The sequence below is a fragment of the Varanus komodoensis genome, unplaced genomic scaffold, assembly GCF_004798865.1.
Source record: "Varanus komodoensis strain SLA01 unplaced genomic scaffold, ASM479886v1 scaffold8, whole genome shotgun sequence".
NCBI lineage: Eukaryota > Metazoa > Chordata > Lepidosauria > Squamata > Varanidae > Varanus > Varanus komodoensis.
In genome coordinates this window covers 13144201-13158634 of record NW_025336481.1, presented here as the reverse complement: position 1 = coordinate 13158634, position 14434 = coordinate 13144201, and the positions used below count along the sequence as shown (strand labels likewise).

At 43.4% G+C, this 14434-nt stretch overlaps 1 protein-coding gene across 3 annotated transcripts in view; it reads left to right on the top strand.

Moving 5' to 3' along the window:
- CASS4 (Cas scaffold protein family member 4) overlaps positions 1 to 13823 on the top strand; it is a 48904-nt gene extending 35081 nt beyond the window's left edge. For 2 of the 3 annotated variants that reach the window (XM_044455745.1, XM_044455746.1), the window contains exons 3-7: positions 2470 to 2574; positions 4460 to 4609; positions 5884 to 7230; positions 8883 to 8960; positions 12212 to 13823. In XM_044455745.1, coding sequence (XP_044311680.1) covers positions 2470 to 2574; positions 4460 to 4609; positions 5884 to 7230; positions 8883 to 8960; positions 12212 to 12625 — 2094 coding nt within the window. In that variant the 3' untranslated portion in view covers positions 12626 to 13823. The remainder of the gene's footprint in view (positions 1 to 2469; positions 2575 to 4459; positions 4610 to 5883; positions 7231 to 8882; positions 8961 to 12211) is intronic. The other variant, XM_044455747.1, reaches the window with a different exon arrangement.
- Positions 13824 to 14434: the final 611 nt, after the last annotated feature.

Sequence of the window (14434 nt, the reverse complement as noted above, 5' to 3'; positions counted from 1 at the left end):
GCACCTCATCTTAATACATCTCTCTTAAATATTGCAGTGGTATTTTTTTTTCTGAGCAGGAGACAATGGACACACAACAAACAGGGGCATCCAGGTGATACTCAAAGCATGAGAAGTGGGTTGGCATCCACTGGCATCTCCAGCATCATCATACCGGCTCCAGCCTGATACCGGTATGTTGAGCAGGACATGTGAAAAGAGGCCACTACATCTCTGTGTAGAGAATGGGTCCCTTGACTATGCAGAGTTCTGGATAAGGAGAACTTGCAGAAGGACTTGTCAAAGGGGCTTATTTGCTAATCCGCCTAAGAACATAATAATCATAATAATCAGGCAGAGCAACAGTTCAAGGACTGTGCCACAAGTTGTGCTCACTGATGAAGCGGTTTCTCAGGAGCCCTGAACAGGGCTTTGCACACAGTTCTCCTCAGTCCACTCTTAGGAAGGGGAACTTAGGTTGGATGAAATCTCATGCTTAGATCTCACTGGGTGAGATCATCCTAAGGTCCTAAGAGCCAGTGTGGCGTAGTGGTTAAGAGCATGGGACTGGGACTCAGACGATCTGGGTTCTATTCCCCGCTCAGCCATGGAGCCACCTGGGTGACTTTGGGCCAGTCACAGACTCTCAGCTCAACCTACCTCACAGGGTTGTTGTTGTGGGATAAGACGGAGGAGGAGATGTAAGCTGCCTTGAGCCCTTTGTAGGAAAAAGGCAGGATATAAATCAATCAATCAATCAATCAATCAATAAGATCCTAAGATCACCCTAAGAACACCCAGTGAACTTACTGGCATTTGAACCCACATTTGTCCAGTCTTAGACACTTGGAGTGCTGAGAAATAAGAAATAAAGCTCAATGCATCCCAGATTTCTGAAGAAACTCTTCTGATGCTTTTTATGGGCTAGGGTTGCCTCGAGCTCCCACCTCAGTCTGCTGAACTGGAGGGATATCATGAATAGTGGTATTTTAGAGCAGCTGAGGGGTTTAGGAGAGTGCACGGCATCGCACTGTCTCTCCTTAATCAGCTGGCACCGATTGTCTACCAAAACCAGGCCTGGAATCAGAGTAATATGGATCAAGACATCCCTTCCATCCAGAATTCTGCTACAAAGGGAGGGCCCAACACAGGTACCACAGAAACTGCATTACGGAGTCTGCCTGGTTCCAAGAACCAGGTTGGTAACTTAATATAGGGCTGCCGTAGATAGACTGGGCTTTTCTGTTGCATTTGCCACTGAACTGCTACTTCCAACCACTTACTGCTTTGTGTTCTGAAACTGACCGACCCTTTTCAGTTCTGTACAGACCCAGACTGTGTGAGCTGAGGAGTGGAACTGGGAAACTCACACAGTGCTATACCACATTACTGGTCATGTTCAGGCTGGCTTAAAAACTGGGTTAAATGCAACAGGCTGAGCAAGTGCTGCTCTCCTAAAGGTACAAGGGGGCTGCAAAGAAGCCCAGCACCTGAGACTGCCGGATCTTTGGCCAGCAGTTCCCAAGGACCCAAGAGCCCAAGGAATTTTGGGGACTGAGAGACTAGCCTTGTTATTATGGCACTGGTGGCAACCATGACCAATTGCCTTTGTTGCTCCAGGCCTTGCACCCATAGCCAGGGTGTCTGTCAGCTCCAGGTCACCACACGCCGGAACAGAGGAATCAGATGAGACATGGCAACTGTCTAAGAGCCAGGTCTCCTTCCCAGGGTCAAATGCTGACTCTTTAGTGACCACTCCAGCATATTTAAACTAAAGCAATTGGCAGTAGGCTTTCTAGGAGCTCTGTTTAGTAAGCTGGGAGGCTTCCTAGTTTCTCTGGAACTGGGAACTTACTTGGATGCATTCTGTGCAGAACCCAAGACTGATTAGGGCTTTTGTTGTGATGTTCATGAACTGATTCTTGTCAAGGAACTACACTGTAATCTGTCACCTGTGGATTTTTTGAAACTATAAAGGCGTATGCCTAATTACTAAAATCATTATGATTAAAAGTTTTACTGAAACTGCTGCCTTGGCTTCAGGAAGTCAGGTTCCAATAGTATCCTCATTGCACCTGCATCCACAGGACATCTCCTGGTCTTTAGTATTTTGTATCCAGTATTTAGAACCAAGGTGGTGTCATGATTAGAGTATTGGACTTACGATTATTTTATTCTTTGAAGCCTTACGTACCCAACTTTTTATTAACCACACATTTCTCATTCTTTTGTACCTGACAAACCTTTTTGATCTGCCAGTCATTCAGTCAGGCAGTCAGATAACATGAGCAGCAAGAACAAATCAATGTGCCAAAACCCAACTGAGTTCCACACACAGTAATTTTGCACTTCGCTATCATATTTGGCAAAGACAAAACACAGAAATAATGGCAGTGGCTGAACCTGTGAAATGCTTGCAGAACCCTTACATTAATTTCAACCTTTCATTTTTCTTCCACCTCCTTGCCCTGCCCACCCCCCCACCCCCAGCACCTCTTCACTCTTCCCAGAGCGATGTTGGCATCTGCACCGGAGAGCAAATGTGATATATATGATGTCCCATCACCACAGCATCGTGTATCCCTGTTCACTCAGGTGAGTCCCTCCCCCCACCCCCTCCCCCCGGTGGATATGCCCAGCAATTAAGAGAAGCTAGCTCACTGAAAATCATTGCCAATCATTCTGTGTAGATTAGGGACGGGTAGAAAGAAAATCTCCAGATACTAGGGATTTCAGCTCCCAGCATTCCTGACTATTCATCCAGCTGGCATAAAGCAATGTACACTAGGGTGAAAGGACCCACCTTCTTGTATGTTTAGATGGTGGCGACTAAGAGATTTTGGTATTGTAGAGACAGCTGAATCTATTCTGGAGCTGCTGTTAAGGCAAATTCCACAGTGGGTATAATTAGAATACCTGAAATACAGTGTACATTTCTGCTCACTGCACCTTAAAAATATTAGCGTAGGGTTGGAAAAGGTGCAAAAAAGGGCAACCAAAATGATCAAAACTCCCTTATGACGAAATATTGGGTCAGGGACTGTTTGGTAAGGAAAGAGGTGACTACAGAGACACATGCTTAGAGGTGGGCAAAATTACACATGAAATGGATAGGGAAACATTTTTCTTCATCTTCCACAATTCTAGAACCTGGGGTTTTCCCACGGAACTGATTGGTGGGATATTCACAACAGTTACTTAAATCTTCACAGAATCAGTTGAACCTATGGAATTTGCTACCAGACAGAATTATGGTCACCAATTTAAAAGGAGATTAGACATATTCATGAGGCTATCAGTGACAGTAGTCCTGATGGTAATATGTCACCTCCAGTATTATACACAATAAGCCTATTTGTTTCAGTTGTTTGTGTGCTGCTTGCGGGCTTCCCACCAGCAGCTGGTTGGCCCTGCCACGGACAGAATGCTGGACAAGATAGTCCTTCAGTCTGATTCAGCAGGTCTCGTTTTTTTGAGGAATTTTATTTAGAGAATGAGCATGTCATGCTGCATCACTGCACTGAGTTTAAAAATTCATTTGAAGACAGATCTTTGCTGAGCCACTCTGCCATCTACTGTTCATCTTCCTTTAGTGCATCATTGGAATGGCTCCCTTTAGTCTTTGATATAGAACCGTATTTTTGTCAGCTGTTAATGTCACAAAGAGCCATGAAGGCCTGACCCACTTTGACACTGCTGAAGGTCCTGCTTAGACTAATGTGGAGGTTTTGATAGTCTCTTCCTACACACTTGCATGTTTATCTCTCCAGCCTTAAGGCATAGAGACAGCATGGCATAGAGAACAGAGTGCTGGACTGCAGTTCTGAAGATCCAGGCTCAAGTCCTCACTCAGAGTTGAAAGTCACTGGGTGCCTCTGGGCTAGCCACAGACTCTCTTCCTAGTCTACCTCACAGGTTCTTATGGGGAGAAAAGGGAGTAGAAAAGAACCTTGTAACCTGCTTTGGGATCCTTGCAGGAGGAAGAAAGGCAGGGCTTACATACAGAATAATAATACAAGAGCAAAGAAAAAGCAGACTCTAAAACCTTTCGTGTGAGATAATCCAGGGCTGCAGACCACTATGCCTATACACTGTGCTCACTTTCCCTGCCCAGCCAGGCATGGTCTCTGCAAATACAGATCTCTAGCTCAGTGAACGGGGTGCAGGGACCACCTGGTGTGGGAAGCACAGCAAACAGAAGGGCTGGCTTCTCCTATTTATTCCCCTGGCCTGGCCCATGGCACTGAAGATGCTACACCCTGTTCCATCCTGATCCCAAAACTTACCTGGAGCAATCACAGAGACAGAGAATGCAAGAGGTCCTCAGTACAGGGGTTCCTATTTCTCTTGTTCTGTTTTCATCTGGGGAGGCTCACAGGGACCCGATCAACTTCTGCTTTGCTGTGCACAGATGAAAGGAAATGTATAAATTATTTCCTTGCTGCTAAAAAGACTAATTTCTTTTTAAACATTTAATTAGGGTCTTGCCACTCCACCCTCTTCCAGAAAGGGCTCCTGTCCATTCCCCACCACAGAATGTTTCCTGGAAAATGCACAGCGGCTTTATGACATCCCACCAAACCCAGAAAAAGCAAGAGTTCACACATGGCAAGAGTGTCCTTTGGACAATGTAAGTGAAGTTCACATGGCAACTTGACATCTGTTGCTGGAGCTGGAGGTCTGGGTGGGAATCAGAATGGCAGCAAACAGAAGGGCAGGTTCCTGGCATTTCTATCCAACCTGACCAATCCAGAGACCCTTGCTGTCAGTCACAAGGGCTGATGTTACAGAGAGCGAGTGTGGTGTAAAACAGGTGCCAGCATGTTACCCTGGAAGACGAGCAGGTGAGTGAGCCCGATATTGCGGCTGATGTTAGTAGATCCTGTGAAGTGAATGTGGGGACAAAGTTGGCATCTGGGCTTGCTGCATGCCCTCGTCCCTAATTTGTGTTATGAGGCCTATTGCTGTTCTACATTAGGCTAGCCTATTTTAGGTTAGGCTGGACTAGCTTTGGGAAATCGACTTTTCTGATTTCTGCTCGTTCTTCCATGTCTAATTCTGCTGCTGCACCATTGCAGTGGCCTATGTGAAATCCTCTTGCTTTGCAAAAGGTTGCTCAGGTTGTTAGTAGGGCAGCCCACTTAGCATTAAAGATGGAGATAAGCCTCATAGAATCAGGATTTTGGCATTAGATGGGGATGGACATCCTCCAGACTTTGTGGAGCCACATGGCCCCTCACCCCCAAACCCACTGGAGGCCAGATCTCCACAACAGCTGCTGCTGAGACAAAAACAGCAGCATTTTCCTTGCAAACAAGGTCCATGCTCTTGCATGCCTTGTTCGCAAGGAAAATCACTGGGCTTTGTTTGCTTTGCTTTTGCCACTGCTGCACACCAAATTCAACAGTACAGGTGTGGGGATGCAGCCCACTGAGAACAGATGCAGCTTGTGTTTTACTCACTCCTCTGCAGATGACTTGACTTCTCTCCTTAGCACTGTTTTAATTGGAAAGGAAGTATATAAATTAAACCAGTGAATATTCCCAATTCTATATAATTTCTCAAACTCCTTGAAGGTGTCTGAAACATTCCACTGCTCTGCCTGGGGAGATCTGCCAAGCTGCATCTTTCTCAACCTTGGGACACACTTAAAAAAAAAACAATTTATAAAATAGCTTTTAAATGTTTAGTGCTCTGCATTTTGTTGTTATTTGAGTATTACAGCTTAAATTTTTAATGTAGGATTTGTTTTAATGTTATTTTGGTTGGATTAACTGTCCATGCGTAGTTTTGTTTTCTTCGTATTGTATGCTGCCTTAGGTACAAGCACTCTAGAAAAGCAACATATAAATGAAACAATAGCAATAACAATAACAATGTGCATTTTTGTGTGCTGCTATTCAGGTGTATGTCATCCCTGAAAGCTTCAGAGGAACCTCCCAGAGAAAACATCCAGGTCATTTCAAAACTTTACCAAACCTTCGGAAATCAGAATGGATTTATGATATACCTGTGTCACCTGAAAAAACAGAATTAAAACAAACTTCTCAGACTCATTCTGCAAATAAGCATGTGATTTATGATACTCCACCAGCTAGATTTGATTCTGGCATGCCGAAAATTCCATCATCAGATAACAAAGATAAATCAGCTGGTTCAGAAATATATGATGTTCCACCCATACAAAGGAAATGTACTTTTCCAGAGATTCCTCTTTATGATGTACCATCCACACATGATGTGTTGTTGCAGCATCAAAATGGTAACTATAACATTCCTTCAGCTGCTCTCTCCTGCAGGACTGAGAAGGAGAAACATCAAGAGAATCTTTATGATATTCCAAAAGGAATGCCTACTGCTTTGCTTCCAAAGAAAGAAAACACGGTTAGTAATTATTCCGGGGACAACATGTGTGTTTGTTCCCCACAGTCGTCCACAGATGGCAAAGTGGACCAAGACAGACTGTCTGTCTCAAGTGTGGACAGCAGAACCAGCAGCATTTCAACATTGTCAAGCTCTTCCACTGAGTCCTTTTCATCTACAGTGTCATCATCTACTCCACCTTCATCTTCAGAAGAACCCAGTAAAGAAACAACCATGGACCTTGAGTCGGCCATAGAAACTTTGACTAAGTTACAGCATAGCGTGTCCAGTTCAATTGCAAGCCTAATGATCTTTGTCAGCAGCAGGTGGCGACACCAGGAACATCTGGAGGGAAACATTGAGGAAATCCATCGAGCGGTTGATCACATAAAGGTCTCTTTGGGAGAATTCTTGGACTTTGCTCGAACCATTGAAGGAAATGCATCTTGGAGCTCTGACAGTAAGCTTCAGAAGAGATTTAAAAAACAGCTGGATATCCTCACTGACTCATTTCAGATACTGGTGGAAACTAGAGATGCATTGAACAACTGCAAATGGTCACTTAAGGTTCTGGTTATTAAGAAGCCTCAGAGCAATCCAGATGACCTGGATCGGTTTGTTATGGTGGCTCGTACCATCCCAGATGATATCAAGAGATTTGTATCCATCATCGTAGCTAACGGGAAGCTACTTTTCAGAAAGAATGGCAAAGAGAAAGATGCCAAAGCTCGGATTGCTGGTGCAGAGCATAATATGACAAAGTGCACTGTGGAACAGAAAGTAGAAGACAGTTCTCTTCTGAAAAATAGTTTGGATAAACCAAAAGAAGATAGCCCAAATTTGGAGAAGGCAATAGCTAACATCACCAAGGACTGTGATCATATCCAGGTACAGGTCAATGAACCTAAAGATTATAGCAGGGGTGGGCAACCTTTTTGAACTCAGAGTCTATATCCTCATGGTCTATAGAACTGGAGGTAGGAGTGACTAAAGCCAAAAGTAGGAAGGAAAATCCCCTTTTCTCTGGCTCTGCCACTGTCCTTTTAATCTCTTTTTCGCTTCTTTCCCTCTCTCTCCCTCCCTCCTTACCCTCATTTTCCTTTTCATCATCTATTCTCTTTCTCCCTTGCCCTCATTCATATCTACACATATCATATACACACACAAAAGCAGATACCACATTATTCAACTGCCTATGTCTTTCCATTGTTTCTCTACCTCATCTCACTCTTTCTCTCACACACATAGATAAAAAATACAACCATATTAAATTTTTATATGGTTCTCATCCTATTTCCTCAGGAAGTTCTGATGGTACACCAAGATAATACAAGAAGAAAAAAAAATTACAGGTAGTTTGGTTCCCAGTTCAGTTCCCATCTATCTCCGGGTTTAGACACCATGCTAACACACATCTGATGCTTGAGTGTGTGTGTGTGTTATGGCTGTTCCAGGAGTAGTTGTTGAAATGTAGGTTACCATGTTGTCTCAACCCAACCAAGACAACAAATCAAGGTGAACAACTTACAGTTCACAGCCTAACAAGAAATCATGGGTTCTCTCGATGGGATGTCTTTGGTTAAGAAGCCATGGCTTATAGCACAGTTGGGTTCAAACAACACAGTAAGCCATGTTTCAGCAACAACCCACAGTTACTTTTTTTTTTTTTTTAGGCCCTGCTTAAAATGCTCCTATCCTCCAAATCTAGCAATTTATTAATAGTTGTTTGATTTATGGGATTTATACCTACCCTTCAATAAACTTTCGGGGGCAATGCACAAAATTTAAAAAATACACACAAAAACCCCAATTATAAAACACACAAAATATACCCCCCAAAAGCAGCATAAAAAGAAAAATCCAATGGTAGTAAAGCATATTAGCTCAAAAGGCCCTGAGAAAATAAAAATAATTTTCATTTGGCACCAGCACTATCAGTATAGGTGCTAAGTGTGCCTTTCTAAGAAGAGCATTCCGTTATCAGGATGCTTCCATTGAGAAGGTCCTTTCCCCAGTAACTTCCCATGCACTACTGTAGCTTGGACATTACAGGAACCCACAGAAGGGCATCTGATGCACATCTTAATGTATGGATAAGTACATGTCACAACTGCACTTGGAGTGTTGTATGCTGTATTTCTCATGCATAACCCCTACAGCAATTATAATTTCAAAACATATTTAGGATATTTTGGTTTGGATACTTTCCAAATATACAACTGGATTCCTCTAATAATTTAGGGAATCCCAATTTCAAGGTATTGCCACCTGCTGCTGACAAAGATCTTGAAACATCACTTAGATGTTTCTAAGATAAATATAAATATAAATAAAAAAATATATAAAACACCCTCTTGAGAACAGACCCCAGTGATTCCATTGGGATCAAAGCTTAGAAATGAGAAGAGAGCTGGAAATGAATTGACTGTTCTAGAAGCAAAATGTCCATAATCAGAAGCTCACAATCTTCCACTGTTTAAGGACTGTGGCCTCCATTTAGGCAGAATGTTCTACTGACGTCTTTTTCCCCCACTTTGTAGAAGCCATTAGAATCGAAACAAGCACAACTATCTCTTTCACCTACCCAGGCACAGAAGAGTACAGAGTTTAAAATAAAGGTAAATTATTTGTTACTACAAGGCTCTAAAGCAATTTGCCTAATTCTTGAAAAAAACACCTTCTTCATAGCATAAGGGCTGCAACAGTTAGTTGGTTTGAGAGCAATCCTATAGACCTGGGGACACACCCCTAACACTGTAACACTGACCAGAACACCTTGGATAATAGGGGAGGATGGGCCCTTCAGTCAAACAACTGTGAAGGACAACACATCCTCCATCCCTGTCTTAGACTAAGCTCTGATTTTGACTTTTTGTCCGTCTGTCCATCTGTCCTTCTGAACCATCCTCCTGCCCTCTTCCAGGCACCATGGAGGTTTCTCCAAGTAGCTCCTTTTACAAGTGGAACCTCAAGCCCAAATCTAATTGTTTTGGGTTCCCTTGGCTGCCTCTCAACTGCTGGTCATTTGGTGATTTCCTGGTTTTGTGCAGCTTCTGTCTATAATAATCAGTTGAAATGCATCTCCTAAGGTTTACTTACTGAAATGTATGCTTTACACTCAAATAAGCTAGTTTTGCCCTCCTCCTTCTGTCCTATATCCCTATCCACCACTGAAATACAGCCTCTGAAAGATCCCCAGGAACAGAAAACAGAAGAGAAAACCCTACTTCCCCTCTGATATCCATACTGCCTGCAAAAATCTACCAGGACTCGGATATTGGGAGCTCCAGTTTCCTACCTTAATCTTTGACCTACTCCCTTAATCTTTTAGGTCAAATGATTGAAAATAATGTGATTAATTAAAATTGTGCGCCCTCTTAACCAGGCTGCATATTTTAAGAGGCTTTATTAGTATATTTGTAATGCATGTACTTACAAAAACTGAATATGACAAATGCTATGTTTCAAAGAATTGTTCATTCTTATATGGGAAAAGGAGGAATACTGCTTCTTTTGCCAGCATAATCATGCATAATCTAAACCCAAATAAATTATAGTTTTCATTGGCAAATTTCACTACTAATCAATGATTGATCAACTAGCAAAATCAAATAATCATTTGATAAATTTCATTAATTGGTGACATTTCTTTTTAAAACATGTGCTGTTGGGTTGTCTCTGACTTATGCCAATCCTATGAATGAAAGTCCTCCAAAACAGCCTGTCCTTGACAGCTTTGCTCAGCTCCACACAAGGCTGTGGCTTCCTTTATGGAATTAATCCATCTCAAATTTTCCTCCTCTTCTTCTGCCTATGACTTTTCCTAGCATGATTGTCTTCTCTACTGAGTCTGGCCATCTCGTGAGGTACCCAAAGTACGACAGCCTCAGTTTTGTCATTTTTGCTTCTAGGGAAAATTCTGTCCTGATTTGCTTTAAGACCCACTTGTTCATCTTTCTATCTGTCCAGGGTATTGTCAAACCTCTCCTTCAGCACTATGCTTCGAACACCTTCATCTTCTTGCTTTACTATCCAGGTTTCCACCCATCCATAGTAATCAGAAATACAATACAGTCGATGAGTTTGGCTTGGTTCACAGTGAAACATCCCAACATTTGATGTTCCCTTCTAGTTCCTTCATTGTTGCCCTTCCAAGTATTAGTCTTCTAATTTCTTGGCTGCAGTCTCCCTCTGAATTGATGACTGAGCCAAGGTATGTAAAATCTTTCAAAATTTCAATTTCTTCATTGTTGGCACTAAAGTTCTATAATTCTGTAACCATGAGTTTTGTTTTCTTAATATTCAGCTGCCATCTGCTTTTGCAATTTCTTCTTTCACTTCCATTAGTCTTTTCAATTCATTTCTGCTTTCTGTCAATAATATGGTATCATCTGCATAACTTTAATTATTCATGTATTAGTTTTCACTCGTTCCTCTGATCCTCATCCAGCTTTCCTTACAGTACGTTCTATGTACAGTTTGAACAGATAGGGAGATTTTAAAAAAAATCTCGTCTGATGTGCTATCCTATAGCCTATTCTGTTTCTCCACATTCTGTCCTAATAATAACTTCTTAACCACAATACAAGTTACACATCAGGACAATCAAGTGCTGAGGCACAGCCATTTCTTTCAGGACCAACCATAGCTTCTCAAGGCATAGTCAAAAGGCTTGCTGTTAAACCACAGGCTGCTCTTCTTTTAAGCTTCTGAAATATCTGTGTGCTCTACTAGCCAATGTGTATTTGTGATACAATCTCAGGTGCCTCTTCCTTTTCAGAATCCAGGTTGCGTATCAGGCATTTCGTTTTCCATATAGGGTGATGTTCTTTGTAGTGCATCACCCGGGCATCACCTTGCTTGCATGGGAAATGTCTGCACTCTCTTGCATCTCTTTTCTTGGAATTTGGAATGTATATACTAAAGGTTTCCAGTCTGTGGTCCCTGGTTTTGTTTTCCGTATGTGTTAGCATAATATTGTTAGGATTTGGACAGAATCAGTCTCTGCAGCTTGAATTAGTTCTATGGGTATCTTATCTATGGCAGGTTCTTTATTCCTTCCAAGTGCTTTCAAAGTAGCTTTCACTTCATTTTCTAATATTGCAGGTTCTTCCTCGTAGGATTGCTCTAAGTCATCCTTTCATTTCCTTTATATAGTTCTTCTGTATAGTGTTTCCATCTTCTGTTTTCTCCTCTTGGTCTCTGAGAGCTGTAAGTGGGCGCCCGTGGGCAGTGGCAGCAGGCAGTGACCAGCAAGCAGGTGCCTGTAGGCAGCTGAGTGGCAAGTGAGTGCCCATGAGCAAGCGAGGAGCTGCAACATAAACGCAAAGAGTCATGTGTGGTTCCTGAGCCTCAGCTGGGCCACTCCTGATATATACAGTTGTCTGATTGGTTGCCTGAGTATTTGCGAAAAACAGATTGTTGGCTTCACAGAATTCTTTGCGTTGTTCTCCTGCTTCATTAACCCCACTCATCAGTTTCATGTAGATATTAAAGAGCATGGGGAATAAGACTGACCCCTGAGGAACCCCATACTGGAGAATCCACGTGGCTGAGCAATATCCCCCAAGGACCATCTTCTGGTGCAGGCCCTCTAAACAGGAATGAAACCACTGCAGTGCAGTATCGCACCACTCCCAACTCAAGGCAGTCAAGTGACTGTTGCTTGAAACCTTGGAGACATGCTGACTGTCAGAGTAAATCACACTGGACGAGATGGGCTGACAGTCTGGTCTGTTATAAGGCATCCTCCTGTATTTTTAACTATTCTACTTCTGAGTACATCAGTAGTATTTTTAAATGTTTTAGAGTTACTCAGTCTACCCTAAAGCTTTCAATGGCTTTCTTATTTTTTCCCCTTTCTCTCTAGGGTTCTCCACCTACAATGAAACATAGCATTTTGAACAAGCAAGATTCAGCTGAGAAAATGGTGCTGTCCAGTATCTGCAGACTGTATTTTGGTGCTGTTCAGAAGGCCATTGCTGTTTTCCTCAAAAGCCTTGATGCTGATCAGACCCCTGAAGTCTTCATAGCCAAGAGCAAACTGATTATTATGGTGGGCCAAAAGTTGGTTGATGCCTTATGTCAGGAAGCCCTTAAGAAAACCAATCGAAATGAGATCCTGTGTGGCAGCTGTAATTTCTGTGCCTTGCTGAAGAACTTGGCAATTGCCACCAAAAATGCAGCGATGCAGTATCCAAGTCCTGAAGCAATGAGGGAACTTCAGGATCAAGTCGATGGCCTGTCAAAGTACATACAACAGTTCCGGGCAATGATGGAATAGTGATGATTCTGCTGCTTTTCTGACAATGCATCTATTGGCAGGACTCAAAGTGGCACAAGAACTGTGTTTCATTTTTAGATGTGATAGAGAGACTCTTCATATGTTAAAGAGATATGTGTCAGTCTTCTGCCTCCTCAAGGAGGATAATAGCACTGTAGCTCCCTACTTCACAGGGGTGTTGTGAGAATAAATTTATAGGCATTTGGTAGAATATGTTGAATCCTATAGATACAAATAGTCTGGAGCTGTCCAGAAGGCCATTAGTGTATTCAGCAACAACACTGAGCAGATTCCCAAGGCCAACTTGTTGCTAACATCTTGTTGGATGAAAGTTGGCAGACCCTCTTGGGTGGTGCTAAGTTAAACATGGTTAATCACAATTCATGGATTAAGTGAGAGGATCATGTGCTCCTTTCTCCCCAGTCCTTTTGTATATGTAGCAAAGGGGACCGTGCATTCCATGAAAAAGACAGCATTCCCTTAAACAGAATTGACAATGGTCAGGCATACCCATCTAACTTGCTTTTAGATTAAATGGAGATTTACAAATGGAGGGTATAAGGCAGGAGCACACAATTCTACATGCTGTTTTTGGTTCCCAAAACCAAAAATTATTGCTGTGTATACATTAGTCATATTAGGGATTCGGAAAATAGCTTTGTAACAGTCGTCATTTTTCTGGACCACTGAAGTTCTAGCTGATACACATAAATTTTCACTGGAGGGATTGTGTTGCATCTGAGGCATGGGTGTGTCAATATGGATTATGGAGAATTGCTATCATTAGTCAAGCCACAGGTAGTTCCACATCTCAGGATTTCATTGCATCTAGGAAAAACAGATAGCTATCCTAGGAAGTATAAGAGAATGGTTTAATATTAGTCCGTAGATACTTAAAACAGTGGTTATACTCATTATGCCACTAATAAATCTTCTAATGTCTCAGAGTTACACCTTTTCCCTAAACATTGGACTACTCACACTTCATTTCTTGCCACACCATAGTGTCCCTCTTCCACTGGCAATCCTAGCCGGGGAGCCGCAGCCTTCATTCCTCTTCCCACCAGCTGCCTCTTGCAAACATGCAACAGCAGTACTCTCTATGGAATGGGTCCTCAAACTATGGCCTGCGGGACGGATCTGGCCCGCCATGGCCATCCATCCGGCTGTTTGCTGCCTGCAAGCGCCTGCTGCGAGGGCAGGGAGGTGGTGGCTCACTCACTCGGAGATGGTCTCCGAGCTAGCAAGCCACCGCCTGCCTCCCGTGCGCGCGGGGGGAGGGGGGGAGGGGGTGGCTCGCTCGATCGGAGATGGTCTCCAAGCAAGCAAGCTGCCACCGCCACTTGCCTCCCCTAGGCACACACTTGCCTCTGCCTCGCAGTGCGGGGAGTGGGGGAGGTGGTGGCTCACTAGATCGGAGGTGGTCTCTGAGCGAGCGAGCCACCACCGTGCATGCCTGACGCCGCCTCGCGCGCACCCAACGGCACCTCACTGGCCCGCGCGCCCAGGCACCCCCACCCCACCGGCCCACACATGTAGCCCCGGCCTTTCAACTGGCCCCCTATCGAAAAAGTTTGAGGACCTCTGCTCTATGGTCTTCCAATCATCCTGATCCAGACTACTGGGCCCACTTCTTCTGTCTTCCACTTGTCCTCTTCATGTACTTCTTCCTTCTGAACTCCCCACCTCCTAAGGCTTGCTTTCTTTCTTTCATACTGGGGCTATAGACTCTGCTGCATCCTGCATCCCTTTCAGTAAGTAACACTCTCCTGACTCTCCTTGTAGTTCAGCCTGGAATCCAGCTGGGCT